Below are 25,198 nucleotides of genomic sequence, written 5' to 3'. Positions count from 1 at the left end.
ATAATAAGTAATTTTAAAGAGTGGAAGTTAAAGCCCCCCGAGTTACGCGGAGCTTCCGATTGACGAGAACCGGCGTATAATGAGCCAGTTGCTGTGAAAAATGCTGTGTTTTTTCGAAGGTAAAAATTCATGTTTTTTTTTTACTCCGGTTTGGGCATAATATTATTAAAACTTCTATTATTAAGTTCTACTTTGAGTTTTTCATTTAACCGACAATTTAATTGGAAAAAAAGAAGCTTTGGTGGTTGATAATTTGTACATTATGTGTTTTTACCCTTGGTTTTACTGACTGAATAATATGCCTACTTCTACACAATTTTATAATGCGAAAGTTTGCGAGTATATTGTGTGTGTGTATGTTTATTACCTTTCCCATGAGGCTGACATAGTCACATTTTTTGGGGGCATTCTAGTAATACATAACACTAATTTTGGATATTTTTTGAATTTTGACCCCCCTCCCCCCTATGTAACCCGCCGTAACATTTTTCTGAAGCCACTCCACCTTCCTAAAACGTTACGTAACACGCAGATGACCATTTCTATTTAATTTTTTTAGCTTTTCTTTAGCTATTTTCCAAATTAAGTTGGTATTTTTTTGGCACAGTCACACTGGCAACAGCATGAAGCATTTTATAGGCAAGAAACAACAACTGATGATGCCAATTTCCCACTTTTGAGGATATTATAGTATGTACTTTTAAAAAAAAAAAACTGTCATAATGCATTGTTTGAACCTAACCCCCCCCTGCCGCACTCCTTCGCAGCCAGATTATCTGGACATCACAGAAGTGTTTGATGAATGTGGCCATCGATCTTTCAATGAGGCTGGTATAGTCACACAAGTGCACTTTAGCCTGGAAAAAAAATTGAAGAAAAAAAAGTTTTACATGAACCCTCACCCTCTTTCCCCTGCATTACGTAATACTTGCACGCTCCCTTTGGTGTACTTAAGCCTCGTTAATATACCTATTAGAAAAAAAATGTTGAAAAACATAACAAATTAAGTCATTTACTAAGTTTATGGTCACTGCAATTAAAAGTGTGTAGGGGTTATACTTAGATTGTGGACAGTCCATTTCAATTAGGTACTGTACCAAGGTTTATAGGGTTGGTTCTGCCTCATGCCTCCTGAATCACCTAGTAAATTGAAAAAATGTAATAAAAAAATATATGATTCATTAGTGAAACTAAGGAAGCAAGGAAATGATTCCGGACTATTAAATGACTAGAATATCTAGATTTGGCTCATGAAAGTTGTTCCGTTTCTAGGTACCAACGGAGCCCCTAACTGGGAACCTGCGCCTCGTCTGTGCATCAGAGGATGCCCTAGCAGACTTGTTTGATTTAGATCCTCAAGTGGAGAAACAGAGGAATTTATCAACTTTGTGGCTGGAAAATACTTGCCTGAAGGTGGGCTGACTGTGTCGCACCGGTAACTGAAACTTATTACTTTTGTTATGAAAAGGGCTCAAACTTTGTCCATCATTAAATTACATATTTTTATTTGTTTAAATTGACAAAAGAAAAATATCAATAAAAAAAAACAGGGGCTTGGGCCGTATAGTTCCCATGCGGGTCCAGTGTGTATTGGGAACTTCACACACGCCATTGAATTGCTTCGCAGGTTGGAACAGGTTTCCTCACGATGTTTTCCTGCACAGTAGAAGCTTTGTGTAACTCGTGAAGCTCCTTTTCATAGTTAAAATAAAAATTTATCCTCTTTTGAAATCTAAACTTAGACTAATTATATTTTTATGAAATCTAGCCTATTCCGTTACATTCATCTAAGACAGATGACCGGATGGCCAAGTGGTTAGAGATCTTACTATGGAGCTTGAGGGTCGGGGTTTGATTCCTGTCAGGGCAGATATTTGTATGAACAATACAAATGCTTGTTCTCGGGTTCTTGGATGTTTAATATGTATTTAATTAAGTATGTATTTATCTATATAAGTATGTTTACCCGTTGTCTAGTATCGATAGTACAAGCTTTACTTAGTTTGTTTTGGGGAGACTGTTTGTTTACTAGGTCAATTGGTGTCAAGTGTCCCATGATATTTTATTTATTTATTTCATTGAGACATACATCCCTGAAGCTAATACAAGCGTGTTAAAGCATACATATTCCACGTTACAGATATGGTGGTTACCAGTTTTGGCTTCTGGGCTGACCAGCTAGGTGATGGCAGGGCTCATATCCTGGCGAATATGTTAACAGGTAAATTTTCAAGAAATAGTTAAATTGATTATATTTCTACTGCTCAACTCAGCTGCACAAAATTTGGCAATACTTATTATGCACTGCATACATTTGTTGCGCTCAGTATATTTATTACTACTCGGATGTTTCTACTGCATTGCAGTGGTTGTTGTCGTGGGCTATGGTGGTTAATTTTTACCAATAAATGTAGTAATAAATTTGTAAATTTTGAGTGGTTAGAGAACCTGACTATGAAGCTGGAGGTCCTGGGTTCGACTCCAGGCCCCAGCCGGGGCAGATATTTGTATGAATAACACAAATGTTTGTTCTCGCTTGGGTCTTGGATGTTTAATATGTATTTAAGTATCTATTTATCTATATAAGTATGTTTATCCGTTGCCTAGTATCCATAGTTTAAGCTTTGCTTAGTTTGGAACTAGGTGAATTATCATAGTAATCATCATCATCACCCGGTATATTTTATTGTTTTTTTTTTTAGCTTTGACCCTTGCTGTTTTAGGAAGATTTATTTTGCCAATGTCGATGTGGAGACATTACACACATGAGGAGACTGTTTGGTTTATATAATTTTAATTTTGGAGGCAGGAACAGACAGGAAACCTAAAACAAATAACATACACTGACAATAACAGGACGAGGCGATATTTTATTGTTATTATTATTATGCAGCAAAGGTGAATCCTGGCAGCCGCAGCTGAAGGGCTCCGGGGAGACCCCCTACTCGCGCTTCGGCGACGGGCGCGCCGTGCTCCGCTCCAGCGTGCGCGAGATGCTGGCGTCAGAAGCTGCCCACTACTTGGGGTGCCCACCACGCGCGCCGCGGCCTTAGTGGGTGAGCCACCATGGTCACATACAGTCCTGGCAGCTCCAAGGGCGTAGCCGGGGCGTTTTTAGGGTTCCGGAGCCAAAACGGAACCCTTATAGTTTCGCCATGTCTGTCTGTCTGTCTGTCCGGCGGCTTTGCACAGGGACTATCAATCAATGCTAGAAAGCTGTAATTTTGCACGGATATGAAGGTAAACTATGCCGACAAAATGGTACAATTCAAAATTCAAAAACAATTTTTTTTAGGGTACCTCCCATAGACGTAAAGTGGGGGTGATTTTTTTTTTCTCATCCTACCCTATAGTGTGGGATATCGTTGGATAGGTCTTTTAAAACCATTAAGCGTTTCCTAAGACGATTTTTCGATTCAGTGATTTGTTTGCGAAATATTTAACTTTAAAGTGCAAATTTTCATTAAAATCGAGCGTCCCCCCCTCTAAAATCTAAACCGGTGGGTGGAAAAATTTGAAAAAATTCAGGATGGTGGTAAGTATATCAAACTTACAAGGAAAACTATAACGGTTAAGTTTTCTTGAGAATTATTAGTAGTTTATGAGTAAATAGCAGCCTAAGGTATAAAATATATACAAAATACGAAATCCTTAGAAATATCTTAGTTATTTTTTCTTAATGTCTACAGAACCCTATTTCGGGCGTGTCCGACACGCTCTTGGCCGGTTTTTTCGTCAGCGGAACGGCAATTTCAGCAGTCGTGGTCGTGGTTGTTGCGGACTCTTTGACGACTAGATGGCCGAGTGATTAGAGAAACTGACTACGAAGCTCGAGGTCCCGGGGTCGATCCTTGGCCGGGGCAGATATTTGGGCCAATCAACTATTTTACCGACACTTTGTGCGTCTCCTGCATAACCAAAATTGTCTCTGGCGTTACCAAAAAATCGTACTTCCAACAAGATATTTCACGGTTTAATAGGTTGGTTTTACGTAGGATGGTATGTATTCAATTCATGTACACCATGTATTAAATTACAGAATAAACATGTTTACTTACAAAAATCTGCAATAGTTTGAAAAATGTCGCGGCCAGATTAGTGTCGGTAAAAAAGTTGATTGACCCATTTGTATGAATAGATTATACGAATGTTTGTTTTGGGTCTTGGATGTTTAATGGGTATTTAAGTATGTATTTATATATATATGTGTGTTTATCCGTTGCCTGGTACTCTAGCTTCGCTCAGTTAGGGACTGGGTCAATTTAGTGTCAAGTGTCCCGTGATATTTACTTTAGGTGGTATGTGGCCTTTGTTTGTCCACAGTGAGCGATGACCACAAAGTGTGGCGCGACAAAAGCTATTCGGGCGCGGCGCGGCAGGAACGCGCGGCGGTCGTCGCGCGCGTCTGCCGCGCGTGGTACCGGCTGGGCTCCATAGAGATACTGGACAAGCGGCGCGAGCCCGCGCTGATGCGGACGCTGGTCGAGTTCATCATAAAGGTGTGCTTAATAAAACTTTCCAATAATTGTATTGTATTTTATTGTAAAACTCTGTGGGGAACCCACAACAAATAATATCACTTTCATTTAATTGTCATGATAACTCATATTTCATTTCATTTCATTTAAATCAAATCAATATAGTAAATAAGTAATAAAATAATCAAATGAGTGTATTGGAAACGCGACCCGCGACGTCACCTTTTGTCCGTATTCGCACCAATCCAAGTATTCCAATAACTAGCTATTTCGCTTATTCCTGCTTTCTTTCCTTCTGTGCTTATTGTGGACTATTTAGTGTTTCGTTTCAATAAACTGTTTTGTGCAATTTCCGTGTTCTTGGACTTTACACTCCCGTGCTACCCTCGAAGCTAACTATCACACGCAAACGGTGAGTTCCCACAACTCTTTATTGTACATCTGACTGCTGACGACTGCTGTTTGCTATAATAGAGCCATCAACTTCTTTAAGAGGTGCCGTTTTCTTCGGAATGGGTCCGAGAGCTCTTTTAATGCCTGCTTAAACTCCGCCAATGTCTCCCGTGTTTGCGCACGCTAGGATACCTTGGCATAGTTCTGTCCAGTACGCGTTTGCATAGAAGCGAGAGCTACGCTTGTACATAGAGACACATGAAAATAACAGAACACAGGATAATAAGATGTACAAAGGCGGAGTTATCCCTTAATCCACAGACTCACAGCGTGAACGGAGAAGGATTAAGAGTATACCGAGGCAGTGGTTTTATTTGTTTTGTGCAGCATTAAGGCGCTGTACGTAGTGAAAACTACAATTTTAGAAAATATTTAAAATATACTTACACAATACTTACAACTGCATTTTTTATATGTATATTTTCAGTCTATTAGCTAGTTTTTGACTTCATCAAAAACACGATTGCTGACAAAAACCTCGATAGATTATTTTTTTGAAAAAGAGCCTTCGTTTACACGTTAAACCAAATATTATAAAACTATTATGAATATCAACACAAAATTTGCTTTATTAAATAGTTTTTAGTAGATTTAGATTTATGCTTCATAGATTTTCAATAGGTTGAGTACATCAATCATACCAATTTATTTCGTCTTTGGCAAAATAAAACGGTTCTAGCGCGCGGCGGCGGCCAAGTATTTCCCAGTCGCCAGTACACGCGTGTACGTAGTCGACGACGGACCTGTGCACATTTTTCTAACGCGCTAGCACTACTTTTGAGAGCAAATAAATGGGTAATCGCAGTATTAAAAAAGTTAAGCGAAAGAGGAAACGCATAAGTGAACTCAGAGCACATATGAGAAGCATTAGAGTACCTAAACGAATTACCTACCACACACTAATCGACCGGCCGGAGTCGGGCCGAGTCAGCAGGGCTACTACGTAACTCCAAACTCGAAGTTCGTATCGTACCGTCCCTCTCGATCTCGTACTAAATAGTATAAGTGTCAGAGGGACCGCAACCCACGATCTTCGAGTTTCGTAGCAGCACTGCTGAGCGGATTTCACATTCGTACTACGACCGCAAGCTGGTTGGCGCGGGCCTCGGCTGCTCACGGACGCGGACGGCTTCGTCCAGATTCTACCGCGACTGCCATACAAATTGTAGGCACGTTGTATAACCTATACTACTCACGGCGAACACGAACCTTGCGGCTACTACGAAACTCGAAACTCGAAGTTCGTATCGTACAGTCCCTCTCGCTCTCGTATTAAATAGTATAAGTGTCAGAGGGACCGCATGACACGAACTTCTAGTTTCGAGTTTCGTAGTAGCCCTGCTTGATCCCTTTGACAGTTTCACTGACATTTCTGATAGTAGATGCAACAGTTTCGATCTAAGTTTAGATTTTCTCACTTTTGCAGGCAAAGGTAATATCTTGCATTCAGCCAAGTTATTTAACATAAATTATTTTAATAAAATAAGATGGTTGCACTTGGTTGCACTAGTAAATTATTGACAAAAACATGTACTCCAACTGCAATCCGGCTGCAAAATGGGAGTTTGGATGCAGTTATTGCGCAGTTAGTACAACTGCACCAGCACTGGACCCGACTGTCAGAGGACTGCATTCCCACTGCCCTTTTTGGCAGTCGGAGTGCAGTTCTTACGCAGTTCTGATGTAGTTCTGCCATTTTACAGCCGGATTGCAATTGGAATGCGGTCCGTGTGTACCAGACCGTACATTACGACGCCTACCGCCTACCTTATCAGCGACTTATTTATTATAGGGACTTCGATTTGTAATTTACCTTCACGTAAATCAAGATTGGTTTTTGGAATCTTTTTATATTTTTTATTTCCATTCCAATTTTTTTTTCTCTTACGGTCATCCCGTAAAACCTAAATTGAAAATACAAACTGAAATATAGATGCACCGAAAAACCAGAAAAATAAGACCAGCACTGGGAATCGAACCCAGGTCCTCGGTATTTCGTACCGCGTGCTATACCACTACACCACTGCCGGTCAACCACCACTGCTGGTCACTACTGGTGGACCAGCAGTGGTGTAGCGGTATAGCACGCGGTACGGAATACCGAGGACCTGGGTTCGATTTCCAGTGCTGGTCTTATTTTTCTGGTTTTTCTGTGCATCTTTATTTCAGCTTGTATTTTCAATTTTGAAATTAGTTTGTCTTTATTTTTTCTCCCAAAATGTATCATCTTTAAGTAATAGTGAAATAAAGTGCCCGGTTGAAGTGTAGCCTTTAGAAATGGACTTGAAAAAGGTATCAAAGAAAACGAAATTCAGATGTAGAATTATGAAAAGGAAACTAAAACTACTGAAATTAACAAAAATAGTAACTGGTATGACCAGATCCAAGGTCTCCATGTCACGTGTTGAGCACAGTGTATATTTGCTGTGTGGAGTGGTGAAAATCATCACCTCAAAACAGTAATCATACTTATAGATGATACATTTTGGGGAAAAAAATGAAAGACAAACTAATTTCATTTTATATGGACTGGTTACTACCCGAAATTGTTGATTCCCGTCGAGCTCGGGGAATGCCACTAAGGTAAAAAGAATCTTCATGAAAAATAACTGTAGAACCTCCTCTGACTGAAGAAAAAGAACTTTCTTCTACATATCTATACTTTTCAAGCGACGAAAATAGCGAAAACATCGCTTCATGCTCCAGACAATCAACTTTGGAATCTCCTCTGACTGAAGATAAATAACTTTCTCCTACATATCCATACTTCTCAAGTCATGAAAATAAGAAAAGCATCGCTTCATGCTCCAGACAATTTTGGAAGAGCTATAAATTAATTTAAAACTAATTGTTGCCGTCGACTGCGTCCGCGCGGAATCCGATTTAGAGCAATTTTTTATTATATCCAAAAATATTTATTTTCCGTAACATAAAGTATCCTAAATGTTGACCAGACTAATAAGCTATCTAACTAACTAATTTGGCTCAGGGACCCAAAAAGGGTCTTGGCCTCCGAAACAAGAGCATGCCATCTGTCATATCTATCTATCGACCTATTCAGTCTAAATGTCTATCCATTACCTACGTTACAAATCAAACTGTGGGCATGAAGAGGCATAAATAATTTGTTTATTACCAAGACTATTCATATTAAACGAAGATTTTCTTTATTAAACCAAAAAAATGTGTAATTATAATTTTAAGGAAAAATCCGGAATTCACATTAACCAGAATACGGATACAAACAGAATAAGGCCGTCAACGGGCTGCGTGACAGACGCGCGAGTCGCCCCGCATTCGCCTCCACCGCGTCGTCTGCTTCACCCCCTCAAATACCGAAAATTCTTCTATAAGCGCGCCTTAAGTCTAGAAAACAGTATTCATAATTGCTTTTCTACTACGAGGTTTACGTCGCCGTTATAACGAACACAAGTGAAACAACAGATGTGTACGGTAAATGTACAATTTTGCTCCACTTACTTCAGTGGAGTTGTCAAACTAAAGGAGATAATAGTTATGCAAATGCAAAATGCAAATGCAAATGCAAATGCAAATGATTTATTCAGTAAATAGGCCGCAATGGGCACTTTTACACGTCATTTTTTAAACTACCAGCGCTTTCGGAAAGACCATCATTGCCAAGAAGAATGCGCCGCAAGAAACTTGGCAGAAAGTCATCTTTTCATAAAAATATAATTACAAATAAAATACTTAAAAACTATATTATACAATTAAAGAAAAAAAAAATACAAAAATAATAATAAAAGAAATACAGGGATGTATGGGGTCCCTTAGTTACAATACTAAACACTAACTATATCTAAACTATATCTACGTTCAGTGGAAGTGTAGAATGCTTCCACCGTCATAATTTTAAAATTCGTCGTTAGACTAACCTAACGACTTTGTCACTTCAAAGTTCAATATCTTATAACGGCCTTTTTATGGTATAGGGGGCAAACGAGCAAACGGATCGCCTGATGGTAAACGATTACCGTCGCCCATGGACACCTGCAACACCAGAAGAGTCACAAGTGCGTTGCCGGCCTTTTAGGTAGGAGTACGCTCTTTTTTTGAAAGCTTGAAGGCTATATCGGTCCGGCAATACTGAACTGGGCTGAACCGATTTTGATGCAACATGTCTAAGTACCATCGCTAGAAAACCTGGTTTCAAATAAAAATACCGTATCCAAGTCGATCCACCCTTTTAAGAGCTACGGTGCCACAGACAGACACACATAGCGGTCAAACTTATAACACCCCTGTCTTTGCGTTGGGGGTTAAAAATGAAATCATTTGAGATTTGAAAATATTTTTGGTGAAAATCCATACACGGCTGTATAGTAGTGTATAGTAACTTTATTCTTTCGATTTTGTTGCAGCACCATTTCCCGTCAATAGACGTTGAGGACGAGGACAGATTCGTAAAGTGGTACACTGAAGTGGCGCACAGGAACCTGGATATGGTGGCGACGTGGCAAGGTACAGTTGAGATTTGTTTTTTGGAACCTTTTTGTATTTTTTATTTCAATTCCAAATTTTTACTTTTACGGTTATCCCGTAAAACCTAAATTGAAAATACAAACTGAAATAAAGATGCACAGAAAAAACAGAAAAATAAGACCATCACTGGGAATCAAACCCAGGTCCTCGGTAATCCGTACCGCGTGCTATACCGCTACACCACTGTTGGTCAACGGTACCGACACGAATTTCCCTATGCACCTCATATCTCAGCTTGTTTGTTTCTTACTTAGTCACTTAAGCAGTGACTCGTGAAAGTGAGTGAGTGATTCGTGTCGGTACCGTTGACCATCAGTGGTGTAGCGGTATAGCACGCGGTACGGATTACCGAGGACCTGGGTTCGATTCCCAGTGATGGTCTTATTTTTCTGTTTTTTCTGTGCATCTTTATTTCAGTTTGTATTTTCAATTTAAGGTACAGTTGGCTCGAGTTTAGGACCCTGGGAAGGACTTGGAGCGTTTTTGAAATACGTCCAGGTGCAGGTGGTAGGACCTTGTGCAAGGTCCGCCCGGATTGCTACCACCATCTTGCTCGCTAATCCTGCTGTGAAGAAGTGAAGTGAAGAATTACTGGCACGTGAGGTATCTTATAGGCCTCTAGGTTGGCAACGCATCTGCAATACCCGGGTATTGCAGATGTTTATGGGCGGTGGTGATCTCTTACCATCAGGAGACCCACTTGCTCGTTTGCCAACCAGTCAAATAAATAAAAAAGTCCAATTGGAATCCCTGAGTGTCCGGAGTAGTCCTAGATATATTTGTATGGTGAAATAGGATGACGGTAATCGGATCTAGTAATCTACCATACAAATAGTGCTACGACTATTCTGTCCCTTGTATCAGAAATGTTATAAGTGCAAATTGGATAAAATTGTTAAGTATCTCTTATCGAAAATACAAACTGAGTAATGGATGCACAGAAAAACCAGAAAAAGAGACCAGCGCTGGGAATCGAACCCGGTCCTCAGCAATCCGTGCTGCGTGCTATAACCCCTACACCACAAAAGCATATAAAAAAAAAACAAATTAACAAAAAAAAAGTAACAAATTTGGAGTTTAAATAAAAATACAAAAATACTCCAAAAAACCAATCATAAGTATCTCTTAAAAATGGGTGTTATAAGTTTGACCGCTATGTGTGTCTGTGTGTGTGTCTGTCTGTGGCACCGTAGCTCTTGAAGGGCTGGACCGATTTCAATGCGGTTTTTTTTATTTGAAATCAGGTTTTCCACCGATGGTTCTTAGACATAAGCGTCTAAGCAGTTTAGAGAGAGTTTGAGATATTGAAGTTTGAAGTGACAAAGTCGCGTTTGTCGGGGGTTTTCCAACTTTCTGTCGTTTTCCAAAGTTCGGGTCTGTATTATCATGGATTCAGACCAGAGATGTGCGAGGAATGTGTTTTTCATGAACCAATAGGAACGCTTCGTTTACCTCGCCTCGCTCCGCCCAGCTGTTTCCACCAGAGATGTGCTGTGCGAGTATAGGTAAATCATCATGTTAGCCGAAAGCCGTCCACTGCTGGACACAGGCCTCCCCCAAGGCTCTCCACTCGGACCGGTCTTGTGCTTTGCAGGAACAAAATAACTGCAATTTTCATGGGAATTCGTGTGACAGGGGGGGGGGTCTATTATCAAAATAGGTGTGACGTACTTTATGGATGGCTCCTAATGAAAACACATTGCTCGCAACACAACCTAACAAATCTTTGGTGGAAACGTAGCCTTAGGATAGTTTTTATGCCCTTCCCGTGGGATAGTAGTAACAACAGAAGTCTTAAGGTGGTTTTCCACCGGCGAGGCGAGACGAGAATTGAAATTTGTATGGAAGCGCCCGCGGCGGCTCGCGGCGGGCGCGCGAGATTGCATACAAATTTCAATTAGATAGATAGATAGAAAAGTTTATTTCTGCTAAGAGTTACATTTTTAATTTACATTTGTTGTGCCAAACTACAGAGCAGTTTGTCGGCACTTTAGCTCTTGGTTTATAAAGTTACAAAAACACAAGTAACGCTTAACATAGGATAGTTAGTATTAAGACTTGCTATGGTTAGTGTTATATTATGACCTAAGACTATAAAAAGTTTTTATACTATTAGAAAAACCAGACACTTTGAATTACAAGCATGCCATTATACCACGACTTATTATTAAAAAAATAATATTTTAATTATCTATAAAGAATTTTTTCAATTTCAACTTAAATAATTCTCGTTTCGCCTCGTCTCGTCTCGCCTCACCGGTGGAAAACCACCATTAGGGCCTGTTTCATCACTTGTCGACCAACTTCAAGCACACGGCGGCCACGACGTACAAAATACGCGTTCTTGAATCTACATAAACACGACGACGTCTGTACACGCGTCAATGTGTGCGTAAGGGGGAGAGAAGGAGGGTGGGAGAGATAGGGGAGGTGGGAGAGAGGGAAACAATTCAGAGACAAAGAGAGTTTTTTACACGCGTCGTATATCATGGGACACTTGACACCAATTGACCTAGTCGCAAACTAAGCAAAGCTTGTACTATGGATACTTACTAGGCAACGGATAAACATACATACATCTTAACGCATTCACTGCCACCGACGACGCATATGCGTTTTCGGAACTTCGCCCATTGCCGCTGTTATAATTATTCATACATTTTGAACGCACATGTGCGTCGGCGGCACCTGTCGAAGTCAGGTGGCAGTCAATGCGTTAAATACATATTAAACATCCCAGACCCGAGAACAACCATTCGTATTATTCATACAAATATCTGCCCCGGCCGGGAATCGAACCCGGGACCTCAAGCTTCGTAGTCAGGTTCTCTAACCACTTCGCCGGTCTACGAAGTCTGTAACGCATAACCTCCCACAGGCGTAGGCTTCACCCACGGCGTGCTGAACACAGACAACGTGAGCGTGCTCGGCGTGACCATAGACTACGGGCCCTATGGGTTCATAGACCACTACTACGAGAGCTACGTGCCCAACACGTCGGACGACATGGGCCGGTACGCGTTCAATAGGCAGCCGCAAGTAAGTACAACCTTAATAATATAATATGATATGATGTGATATGACGTGATGTGATATGATATGATATGATATGATATGATATGATATGATATGATATGATATGATATGATATGATATGATATGATATGATATGATATGATATGATATGATATGATATGATATGATATGATATGATATGATATGATATGATATGATATGATATGATATGATATGATACGATACGATACGATACGATACGATACGATACAATATAGTACAGTACAGTATAGTATAATATAATAATAATAATAAAGTTGTAATGTGGTAGGTAGGATAGGAACCTTTTAAAAGGAAAAGTCATTACGATTTTCCTTGTTAATTAATACGATGTCACTATGACGTTTACTATGAAATGGTTCCATGGTGGATCATGAATAAAGTCCTTGACCATACCTTGTATAGTGTGGGGGAGCCACAACTCTTACTCAGGGAGCTACTATGGTAAAATTTTGGATTTGATTCACCCACCAGCCAGTGGTATAATAAAATACAATTCAAATAATCTTCAAACAAGAAATATTCGTTTTATTTTTATATCCAGCAGTAAATCGTAGGGACACAAGCAAAAAAAAAAATGTGGAATATTAAAAGAATTTCCTTGCTCACCCGCGACCTTACGATAGCTAAGCTTATGCAAAATATGCGTGTTCATGCAGTTCCTCCACCTCCACACTGTAAGAACACACACAAATCACACCAACCCATCTATCACCACCACCACACTACACTGACGCGTTTCGAACTCAACCAGAGCTCATCTTCAGAGTTCTTCTTCTTTGTGGAATATTAACCTTACGATGCTATGCATAAGTTTGATTATCCCTCTTGACTTTAGGTGGTAATGCTAAAGACAAGTTAAGTTTAAGACGTCTCCCGTCATAAACGCTATGAGGTAAGAATTAGATTAAGGGGCTGTTTCACCATCCACTAATTAGTGTTAACCGACGGTTAAATGTGATGCCATCTCCGTCTATTCGAACAAAACAATAGAGACGGCATCACACCTAACCGCCAGTTAGCACTAATCAGTGGATGGTGAAACTGCCCCTTAATAATATATTTTTTCTACAGATATTACTATGGAACTTGGAGAAGTTCGCCCTGGCGCTGGAGCCGATCCTGTCAGCTGACCAAAAGGATAAAATAAAAGAAGTGAGAAGCACTTTGGAAGAATACGTGACGAAAAAAGTGTTGTAAGTACTCTAATAGACTCTCGTTCGTAATTCCTAGTTTACCGCCCTTAAGACACAATGTACTATTACGTCTTATTCTCAGACCTACCGAATATACACAAAAAAGTCATGAAAATCGGTCAAGCCGGAGGAGTTTGGTTACAAACACTGTGACACGAGAACTTTATATATTAGATTCTTATGTACCCTGAACTTCTCAGATTTCAACCAAATTTGGAAGGTAGATCTCCATGATTCCGAGCTGGAAAAACAGTGTCTCCAGATGTGTCATCAAAATATTGAATGGACGTGTCCGTTTTGTTAAGAAAATTATTAAAAAAAAAACCCTTTTGGTGTGGTGTTATCGGAGCCGAAAACGGAACCAGATGTTTTCAGTTTAGTTTATCGGAACCAGAAACGGACTCTTTTTTTTTTTATTTATTCAACTGGATGGCAAACGAGCAAGTGGGTCTCCTGATGGTAAGAGATCACCGCCGCCCATAAACATCTGCAACACCAGGGGTAGGTATTGCAGATGCGTTGCCAACCTAGAGGCCTAAGATGGGATACCTCAAGTGCCAGTAATTTCACCGGCTGTCTTACTCTCCACGCCGAAACAAGCACTGCTGCTTCACGGCAGGATTAGCAAGTAAGATGGTGGTAGCAATCCGGGCGGACCTTGCACAAGGTCCTACCACCTGCAAAAATCGGAACCGAAAACTGAACCGGAACCAGAATCGGAGCCTGAGTGGCAGACACTCGTAGGTGGACGAGACGTTTAGGGTAGGTCTTCTAAACCTGAGGGTCTGTTGCGTAACGTTTCTGACATTCGCGATCACAATCAAGTGATAGTTTTCGCATACAAAACTCTCATTCGACTTTCTTATACTCAGGACTTGAATGTTTAATTTTTAACCCGCGACGAAAAAAGAAGGATTATTAGTTTGACGCCAATGTCTGTCTGTGGCATCGTAGCTCTCGAACGGAAGGACCGATTTCGATACGGTTTCTTTGACGTGAAGGCGAGTTTCCTTGCGCTAGTTCTGAACTATGTTTCATTAAATTCGGTCGTTTTTGAGATATTGAACTTTTAACTGACCATGTCGGAGTTCTTACTTTTCTTAATCGGATAAGAAAATTAAGGCCTTTTGTTTTTCCTCGTTTCTCCGCTACCAAACGGGCACCACAGCTACGCCTGTGCGACACATAACATGCAGAACCCGCATTCCTGTTTCACATAAAACAATACATACAAACAAACAACTTGGTAGTGGAAGAGCAATACGAAAACGTTGTATTTCATTAGTATAAAAATTTCAGGGAAACCTACCTTCTCAAACTAGGTCTCAAAGAAATCCAAGATGGCGACGCGTCTCTGGTCGAGGACCTTCTGAGGCTAATGCAGGACACCATGGCAGACTTCACCTGTACCTTCCGACAGCTGGCTGAGGTAGGTTGCTTTAGAGTCAACCAACTTTTATTCTGTCCTGTTGTCCAAGGGACAACAGTGACAGAGTTTCTTAAAAAAACTGTTATATGTACCTAATATATACTACTGGTGTGGCGAGGAGCTAGTCCATAAAATAATGGGCTTGTAACAACGACAAAAATGTAAGCTTTATGAATGTTAACCACAGAAAAACATGATAAACTCTTGGTTTTAAAGAGTTTTCCAGGGGACGTAACCATGCCAACGAGGTACAAGAAAAAGTTGATGGATCCTTTAAGAATAGTCATGTTGCCTAGTATAGTCACCAGTACCAATATCTGACACAACAAACGTGCAGAATATATATATCTGCCACAGCGGAGCGTGCTAAAATATCTGACACGTCCTTCCGGCCCTAGAAATAGAGTCGTATCAGATATTTATGCACGCTTGTTGTGTCAGATATTGGTGCTGGTGACTGTAGAATCAACTACAAAGATATTGATACGGCTAAGGTTACAAAAATATGTATACACGACCTTAATGTTAAATAAATAAAGTCGTGTATACTCACGCAGTTTGAAAACATTATTATTAATTTATTGAATCAGGCGTTACTTTGCGGAGGTCCATATCTATGTACTAAAAGAATTTCTTTGCTCGCCCGCGACCTGATGATAGCTAAGTCTATGCAACTTAACCGTATTCATGCAGTTCCTCCAACGTTATTATTACTAGGAGGTTTTTTGTTATTTCCATAATTATTTATTATATAAAGTGATCGCATATCACTTACAAGTTAAATAATTAAGTTCATATTCAAGGTAGACACCTTAATATTTGTTAACTATTAATAAACAGTACATACTTGTCATATAGACAGCCAATGTTTGAGGAAGTCCGTTTGTACTATTTAAATAAATATGACCTTGGATTATTTTGGATTAAGTATTTGGCTGATGAAATATTCTACCGTGGTCCGGAAACAAAACAAGAACAAGATAAACATAAGGAATTGCGTCGAAAATTGTTAAAAACTTAAACACTTGAAAGAAAGAAAGAAAGACCCCCTGTTTTACCATCCATTCATTAAATTTATTTGACGGTTAAATATGATGCCGTCTCCGTTTGTTTTGTGCGAATAGACGGAGACGGCATCACATTTATCCGTCAAATAAAACTAATCAATGCGGAAAGACCATTTCCAAGCAGCACCAACTGTGCTGGCTGAAAATCAGCGTTTTGCATATTTAAAGAAATAAAGCCACTTTAAAGTGATTCTCTTCTTTATTACTCTTTATATAAATATTTAGTATTAAGTAACTGTTGATAACGTAGCATATAACAAGCTTTAGTCGATAAGAAAATTGTACGTAGAATCTTATCAAACGTCTGGTGTTTACTTAAATAACGTGAATCGAATAAATCAAATCTTGATTGGAATAATAACTTTTAATACTGTGCAATAAAAGTTTAATTACAGCAAAACATTGTTTCATAGTGCATTATGTGTATTTTCTTTGGATTATTTGATAAGAATTCGGGAGTTAAATGCTCACTTAATCATTGTTTCTATGTTGCTACCCTAAACCGTCAGATCTGACTGAAATATCGGGATAAAATATCCGGTGTTGTTCTAAACTAAACATGGGTAATCTCGATTCCGACAAGGGATCTGATTAACTAAATCCAGCTCCGGTATCGGTACCGAATCCCGCTTTCCGACTCAGAGTCCTTTATTGACTCCGGTTCTTTCGAGCGATTATTAGATTTGTCTATGGCCGATCCGGCTCGGTTTGGTACCGAGGTACTGAAGTACCGATTCGTCCTAATGACTCTTTTGAATCTGTGAGTCACTTTGGTCTACAAACTTACTGCGGCTCTGAAATTGGTATCATGCTATCCCTCTTCCTCTCGTAATAAATGCTATCAGCGTGAGCGGGACGGCGGACATCCGCTCCGATCCGACGTGATTGAACGAAAGTGAAGCTAGTGCTGAATCGCCAATCGCGATTCGCTCGATCCAATTGGTTGGTAGGAGTTAGTAACTACTCGGACTCAGTCGATAGCATTTGAAAGGCGTCAATAAGGGATTCTGATCCGCTTAAGGATCTGACTCTTTTGAATCTTCAGATCCGGATTTGCCTTTATATATTCCAAACGTTTAGCTATCTAATCTACATAACAAATTTTGTCCAAATCCGTCCAGCCGGCCAACACACACATACATTACACACGCACACACAAACAAGATTTTAAATTTATTAACAGGATACAGGATAGTTGTATAAATATAGTCGGGTAAGGCTCACAAGCGTTTTGCCCGCCCGTTCCAGTGTGTTATGAATATTGATGCATACGAACGATGGCCCGTTTCTACTAATATAAGGATGAATAATTCAGATTGGTTTTTTGGAGTCTTTTTGTATGTTTCGAAAATCGATAAATTAAAATTATTTTCGATATGGTTTCACGGGATACCCGTAAAAGTAACAAATTTGGAGTTGAAATAAAAAATACAAAAAGACTCCAAAAAATCAATCATAATTTGATAAAACATGTCTAAGAACCGTCGCTAGAAACCCTGCTTTCAAATAATAAAAAACGCATTCAAATCGGTTCACCCGTTTAAGAGCTACGGTGCCACAGACAGACATACAGACTCAGCGGTCAAACTTATAACACCTCTTTTTGCGTCGGGGGTTAAAAATAAATTGTTTTGAAATGTAATGATGAAGAAAACAGACTAGCCCTATATAATGTTGAGAAATTAATTATTAATTACTCGTAATACAAAAATATCAAATTTCACGTAGGAGAAGGATTGCACGTAATTTTAAGTTGCTCTATTCAAAACTCTCCGTTGGTCAAAATTTTATTTATAGTAAACATATTTTTCTCATTCAATAGACCGTTGTTTCTTCTATTTCAACTATCGACAACGATACAATAAAAATCGGCCAAGTGCGAGTCGGATTCGCGCACGAAGGGTTCCGTACCATTATCTACATATACAACATTAGACATTAGCACAAAAAAAAACACATTTATTGTATGGGAGCCCCTCTTAAATATTTAGAAATACATAATCTGTGTAAATTGCAGCTGTCTAGCTATCACGGTTCATGAGATACAGCCTGGTGACAGACGGACGGACGGACTGCTCGCATACTTATCGAAAGTCCGAATGTAATGTTTGTCAGAATGATCGTTTGTCATAACTCTTTTTTCTCAGAGTCCAATAAATGTTTAAAAAAACAGATAATTTTATGGTTTCAATGGGGAAAAATTCTGACAAACGATGATTCGGACAAAAATTACGGTATGACTTGCGAAGAGTATGCGAACTTTGGCACTCCCAAAGTTCTGTGGTGGAAATGGCGAGTACTTATTTACTTTCCGTCTCTGCGTATGAAGCGTAGCTTGACGCCCCCTATGGGGCACGTGACGAGCACCTTGGGTTCCAAATCCAGGGTCCGGGGGGTGCCAGGCGCCAGGGCCACCCGGTACTTACGGAGCACCGTTATAAAGCCCGGGATCACCTGCATCTTGGCTAGACGTAAACCTGTGGAGGAAAGTACAAATGAGGAAGAAAAAGAAAACCGATGTTTGGTTTCGGTTCCGAATGACATTAGCAAACTAGTTAAGTGTAGGTACTGTCAGCAGCAGAAGTGGATGAGCGGTTATGGTGCTCATACTGGTCGTCGACACTTGACTCTACTGCCAAGGTAATAAAGCTTTGGTTTCCCAGGACAAGCCGTGCCGTCATTATAGCGACCGTAATAAGCGGTGAATGACGTCACTAGAACGTTGTCTATGTCAACAAAATGGCGCGGTTTCTTAGAGAGCGGTGTCAATTGACAAGATTTCATTTTTTTAACATCTGTTAATTACTACAGGAATCGAAAGAGTTTTGCCTCCTGAACATGGGAAAATATTTATTATAATTGATTTTTCCATATTAAAAAAAATACAAAAAATTGAAAAAATATGTCTGAATTTGCCAACACTAGTACAGAATAGATATGTTTCCTTTGCCTTTACCAGAAAAAGGAGCTGTCATAATTTTGATATTGTCTCTATGCAACGTCTACGTCAGATTTACGTGATCTTTTTTTTAAGAGACTAGACAAAAGTAATGGATCTATTGTGTCGTAGTTTTGGAGTTATGCCCTTTTAGAATAAGCACATCTTAAAAAAATTGTAATAAATTAATTAATAGTTGTAGCGAAATTTTAAAAATATCAGCGTTTTTCTCTTTCCAAACAGAATACAGAGAACGAATCAAATTATAGTCTTAGAAATATGAAATCTTGTCAGTTACCTGTCTGTCTGGTACTGTAATTTACTATCAGTTACAAAGCTAACTGTCCGGTTTTTAGCCGTTTGTTTAGTTATTACTAGTGGATACTAGCATGTTCGAACTTTTATGTTGCCGTCCCGCTGACACTTATATTATTCAATATAAGAGTGAGAGGGAGGGTACGATACGAACTTCGATTTTTGAATTTCGTAGTAGCCCTCCAGATCAGTTTGTCTCAGTTCTGAGTCTATATGCCTTGGCCAGACATAATTATCAGACAGAATATGAGGATTGCAGTTTGTTGATAAAATAGAAGCATCTGTGAGGATAGGCCACATTAGTGAGATCTCTCCTGGCAGGCAGGGAGACCGAAATTCGATGAAATTGTATTTGGTAACTTCAATAGCACGATACAGAATGTTGCAGTTGATCTACATACATCAAAAAAGTCTTGGGGTAGTTACTCATTATGTTTAGACAAATTTGATGTTTTGACTTAATAGTATGCTTATATTCAAATGTTTAAAACTGTTAAAGGATAAAAAATATCCCTAGGTACCTACTTTTGATGAATGTATTTGATGACTACTCGTAGATAGTGCTTGGAAGCTAGGAGTTGCTACACAACTATAAAATATTTCAAAATATACCATACCTATACAGATTCTGGGTCCGTCTCCGAAAGGCATGAACGTATAAGGCCGCACTCTCGCCTTTTCTTCACCGTACAGTCTTTCCGGACGGTATGTCTCCGGGTCTTCAAAAAACTCAGGATTGTGGTTCAAATGGTATATCGGAAGATGCACCCTCAACCCTTTCTCCAGCTTAACTCCAGAAGGCAAAGTATAGTCCTCCGTCACCTCTCGATTCACGACACTCAGGACAGGATACAAACGAATCGTTTCTTCCATACAAGCTTCCACGTACGGTAACTCATTGATACATTCATAAGTAATCTTACCATCTGTTCTCTCTAAATATGCATCAATTTCTTCTATAGCTTTGTCCTGGGCTTCCTCGTTTTTAGCCAGTTCATACAAACCTAAGCTTAGCGTTGTTGCTGATGTTTCAAACCCTGCAGCAAATAGACCAACGACAGTAGCTACTACCAACTCATCGTCCAACACCATTTCAACCTTCTTATCCCCTTTTATGCTATCTCCTGTAAAGCACAACCTGCCGTTTGTCTTCATCGCCAATATTATGTCAACAAAGTCGTTCCTCGGCGATGGTTTGTTCTGTCTCTCGTTAAAAATTCCTATCACCAACTTATTGAAGAACCTCGCGATTTCGGGGGGGAAGTTCTTCATTCCTATGCCGTAAAAAATACCTGGCCATATGAGACGTGCGGATGCCTTGAAAGCCCTATATCTGGAGCCAGCAAATATCAGTTCCCCCATGATTCGGAAAGGGTTATCTGTTGCGTCACTCATGGTGTTTGTGTCGACACCGAAGGACAGAGAACAGATGCAATCCATGGTATATCTTGTCATAACGTCGGTTACTTCAATAATATCAGACTTCTCTAATTCCTTCTCAATAAGATCACTTAACATGCGCGAACACTTCTCTATTAGATGAAACATGTTCTTCATTTTTGAAATGGAGAATATCGGTGATAAGTTCTGCCTCATTACTTTCCATCGGTCCCCGCTTGAGAAGAAAAGATTCTGCGTTAATACTTCTTTATGATAATAATCGGATACTTCTCTGCCGCTGAAGTAAGTGTAGTCTTTTGTAAGAATAAGCTTGATGATTTCAGGATCTTGCGGTATCAGCACTGGTTCTGTTCCAAAAAACGCGCCAAAATACGGTTCGTTTGGGAATTTTTTGCACAGTTTTTGCACCGTCCATCCTAAATACTCCTTAGTGAGGATATGCTTGCCGTAGTTACCGAAAAACGGGGTTGGCTTTTCGTACGGCACATTCTTCTTTTTCCAGTAATCGAATTTTCTCGTTGATAAGTGATATATGTAGGCTATTAGTAATATTAAAGCGAGTAATACGGCGGTGACCATGGTGCCGGTCGTCGTGTGACTGACGACCGGTATTTGTTGATAAACAGGCGTAACTGGTTACTGGTGGCCATGATTTCAAAAGTTGTTTAGCAGTTTTTTTGTGGACTTTATAGGGATATTGTTATGCGTGGAATTTGATATTGTTTGTTTGGTGTCTATAGCTCGTTTGGAGGCCCTCAGATGTATGCAGAAATAGGTAATTTTGTATGTTATAGTAAACATAATTAAGTAGATATATAAATAGAGTAATTAGGTACCAAAGTCATACATACATGTATTATAGTAAATTAATAATTAGTTTTGTGATACCCAGTGTCAGCTGCTGTTTAGGTGAAATTAACCATTAATTTATTTTTTAGAAGATTTTTTAAATGCATGTAAATCAGTAAACAAATAATGTATATAATATAACCATATAGGTGTAATTTATTTTCTTTGGTGTTAATTCTGTATTAGTTATTCGTTCTAACAAATCTTCTGGCTTATTATTAAATAGGAGAAGAATACATTTCTAACCCAAAACAAATGCGTTTAAATACCTAAGTGATGTTGATGGGATAGGTGTGGCACTTTAGTTGCTTTCAACTTTAATTTTTGCCTTATTTTGTTTCCTAAACGACCGCGTCTCAAAAAATAAAACACTAAAATCAATGACCAACTCAAATAACACACGGAATACATGGTCACCTTAACGTTCAATAAGCTGCACTTTATTGGCGCATTTAATGCCAGTATTCATTGCTTATAGTCTAAGATCCCGCCGTAAAATTCTGCACCTATGTACCTGTTATTGTATTGTTTAACTCATTAATGTATAGTCGACCAAGAAATTGGTTTACAACCCTAAGGCTTGATGTAATTTCTAGCGCTTAAAACGTCAAAGCCTATTTTTATTCACAAGTCAATATGACAATGAGCCTTATTGTTTTATTTCTGATGTAGGAACTGTCATTCAAATTGGTAAAACACTTTCTTGGTCGACCATACATAAAACATATAAAAATAGCAGTTTACATTTTGAAGTAAGTTTCATAACGTGACTAAAAAAAGCGTTTTTATTTTTTTATTTACAGCTATTTAGATCCGCGTCTTTTCTTTTGCACTTTATTAACATTCTAAACAAGTACCTACATATTTTTTTTTATTTGACTAGACGGCAAACGAGCAGGGGGGTCTCCTGATGGTAAGAGATCACCACCGCCCATAAACATCTATAACACCAAGGGTATTGCAGATGCGTTGCCAACCTAGAGGCCTAAGATGAAAAAAAAAATGAATGATATGTGTATTCAGGTACAATAATAATATTAAAAAAAAACTCGTAGCAAGATTTTGGTTCGTAATACTGACGTTTGAACACACATTTCACTTGAATTTACGAGTAATGCGGTCTATTAAATAATGGATTTCGCTTCAGTCGTCTGTCTTTCCGGATAAATGGGAGAATCATAGGCTGCTGTTTGGTGCACGGTTTTACGCTTGGATCTCACCCTATTATACTCCTACGCTCGTTTCTTATCACACTGAGTGAACTGTTGCTCTCTAGAATTAAACATTAATCATTTAAAGTGCTATTTACTTATCACTATTGGAAAGCAGCACATATGAAAAAAAAAACTGTAAATAGGCCACGGACAGCTCTTTAACTCAGGCACGTAGAAAAACTAAGAAAAGAACTGGTCAAGTGTGAGTCGGACTTGTACAGTCGAACCATTTCATTCCTGACCCACCGTAGAACGTTCTCACAGTAAGTGTTACAATAAATTCCCTTGTCAAGCAATGCGATGTCACTATGACTTTCTACGACAAGGTTCCACAGTGGGTCACGATTCAGTTGGTTCGATGGTACACCGAGCGTTCAGTACAAATGTGTAGGTATCCATGAATATCCGGAAGGAATTTTCAAAAACCCATCTTCATTCCTTGTCTACGTCATGAAGGCAACCTTGGTATACTACCTATCATACTGTAATAATCTCGGCTGGGTGTGTAGACACAAAACAGATTGGTAACAGCTATTACAGAAATCAATCTACATACAAAGTGCGCTCGAGCAACGCACACATAGACACTGCTCACGGACACGATATCTCGGACCGGTTGGGACCAGTGCGAGCGCGAGTGCCATCCGCTTGAGACACGCGTCTGTGAACTTTTTTGTGCAATAATGGAGAATGCGAATTTATTACACTTTTTGGTTATTATTAATTTATATTTCCATTCTTCCCGTTTCATGCTCAACAATAAATCCAACAACTAGATACGAGTGTCACTACCACAATAGTTTTTTGTGCATAAGCCATAGTTGACAACCTTAGAGCGACCGCCGAGCGTAGGTATGAAAAGTGAAGTACATACATGAGATTGACTTCTGTACTTATCTGTTTTGTGGTGAAGATGATTCAGTCAGTCAGGACTTTTATTTTTATATGTACCTAAAGCCGTGGTGGCCTAATAGTTTGACCTGACCTATGACCTCTCTAAATATTTTTTTTCTATTATTTTCAGATAGGTTTTCATTTTATATATTTCAGATAGATGTGAAGGATCTAGACAATACGACGGTCCTAGAAACCAAATGGTCACTCAACAAGGTGCGGGAGGCGAAGTCGTGGGGTGCTTGGGTTGACCGGTACCGGGCCAGGCTTGCCAAAGAAAATGGTGAGTATACCACGGTCTATAGAATATACATGCACCTTGTATTTTTGTTATAGCTACAAACTTTAAGGCTGGTTATACTTCGTTTCTTTAGCATTAGAAAGAAGGCAAGCGATCTTGACGCGTCTTTACATTGAAAAACACTTGAAAAATAATTCACAGCAAATATGTAACAATCAGCAAGGACGTTATGATCATTTACATGCTTTTGGTGTAATAAGTAATCGTTACTGTTTTTTGCAAACGTTTTTCAATAAAAACACTCGTCAAGATTGTTTACCCTTTTTCTAATGCCCTCTTGTTCTGAGAGGAGGCCTGTGCCAGCAGTGGGACGTATATAGGCTGGGATGATGATGATGATGATGAATGCAAAAAAAAGGTATAGTAAAGGAGAATAAAAAAAACACATTTTCATATGTTTTATTAAAAACATTAAATTAAAAAAACACAAAAAACCCGTTTAAAGTTCAACAGTCGGGACCCATTACTAAGTGTTTTTGAGCGTCATGATTTAAATGGGTCCCTGTCAACTGTTGAACTTTATATTAGCTACTTAACAGAGTTCTAGACCACTAGACTTATTTTCTTCCTTTTAGTTTTGGCAGTCGGGTTTTTTGATTTTTTTTAATTTACACATACATACATACATAAAATCACGCCTCTTTCCCAACGGGGTAGGCAGAGACTACATCCTTACACTTGCTACGCTTCTGGCATACAACTCTCGCTTCCTCTACACTCATCAATCTTTTCATGCATGCACGTCGGTTTAGAGTACTCCTGACCCGACCTTTCTTCAGAACGTCCCCGATTTGATCGTGGTACGTTCGTCTAGGCCTTCCTCTCCCAACGTTCCCATTCACGCTCGTCTTATAGATCTGCTTAGTCAATCTGTTTTCATTCATTCATTTTTTAATTTAATGTTTTATTTTACACTTTTTTTAATATTTATGTGAAAACGGTAGATTTAAAGTATTATAACCCATATATATTTAGAATGGGCTAATTATTAGCTTTCATTTGATACCCATATTGTTACAATACAATTATTTTTTTCATTCCTCCGCCATATTTTTATATTTATATAATCTATATTTTTTTAAATA

General features: G+C 39.1%; 2 protein-coding genes across 2 annotated transcripts in view; one reads left to right on the top strand and one right to left on the bottom strand.

The window, feature by feature from the left end:
- The window catches only part of LOC141430945 (protein adenylyltransferase SelO-like), a 41,757-nt gene that overhangs the window by 12,597 nt on the left and 3,962 nt on the right, over positions 1-25,198 (top strand). Inside the window, exons 5-10 of the mRNA XM_074091841.1 lie at positions 4,324-4,499; positions 9,314-9,413; positions 12,313-12,473; positions 13,584-13,705; positions 15,005-15,134; positions 23,969-24,095. Coding sequence (XP_073947942.1) covers positions 4,324-4,499; positions 9,314-9,413; positions 12,313-12,473; positions 13,584-13,705; positions 15,005-15,134; positions 23,969-24,095 — 816 coding nt within the window. The remainder of the gene's footprint in view (positions 1-4,323; positions 4,500-9,313; positions 9,414-12,312; positions 12,474-13,583; positions 13,706-15,004; positions 15,135-23,968; positions 24,096-25,198) is intronic.
- Positions 16,551-21,490, bottom strand: LOC141430948 (cytochrome P450 6B2-like). Its single transcript, XM_074091847.1, has 2 exons — positions 20,072-21,490; positions 16,551-18,678 (listed from the first exon to the last, which is right to left on the bottom strand). The coding sequence occupies exons 1-2, from the start codon at positions 21,432-21,434 to the stop codon at positions 18,506-18,508; spliced, it is 1,536 nt and encodes a 511-aa protein (XP_073947948.1). The 5' UTR covers positions 21,435-21,490; the 3' UTR covers positions 16,551-18,505.

This window comes from Choristoneura fumiferana, chromosome 9 (assembly GCF_025370935.1).
Source record: "Choristoneura fumiferana chromosome 9, NRCan_CFum_1, whole genome shotgun sequence".
In the NCBI taxonomy this organism is placed as follows: Eukaryota; Metazoa; Arthropoda; class Insecta; order Lepidoptera; family Tortricidae; genus Choristoneura; species Choristoneura fumiferana.
Note: the sequence above shows the minus strand (reverse complement) of the source record. Positions and strands in the feature narration are given on the sequence as shown.

What these genes read in the sequence shown, in the direction of transcription:
- LOC141430948 (XM_074091847.1), bottom strand. Translation starts at nt 21,434, where the DNA reads ATGGTCACCGCCGTATTACTCGCTTTAATATTACTAATAGCCTACATA. An exon ending in CGGACCCAGAATCTGTATAG is followed by an intron (nt 18,679 to 20,071) that starts GTATGGTATATT and finishes TTTCCTCCACAG; the next exon opens with GTTTACGTCTAGCCAAGATG.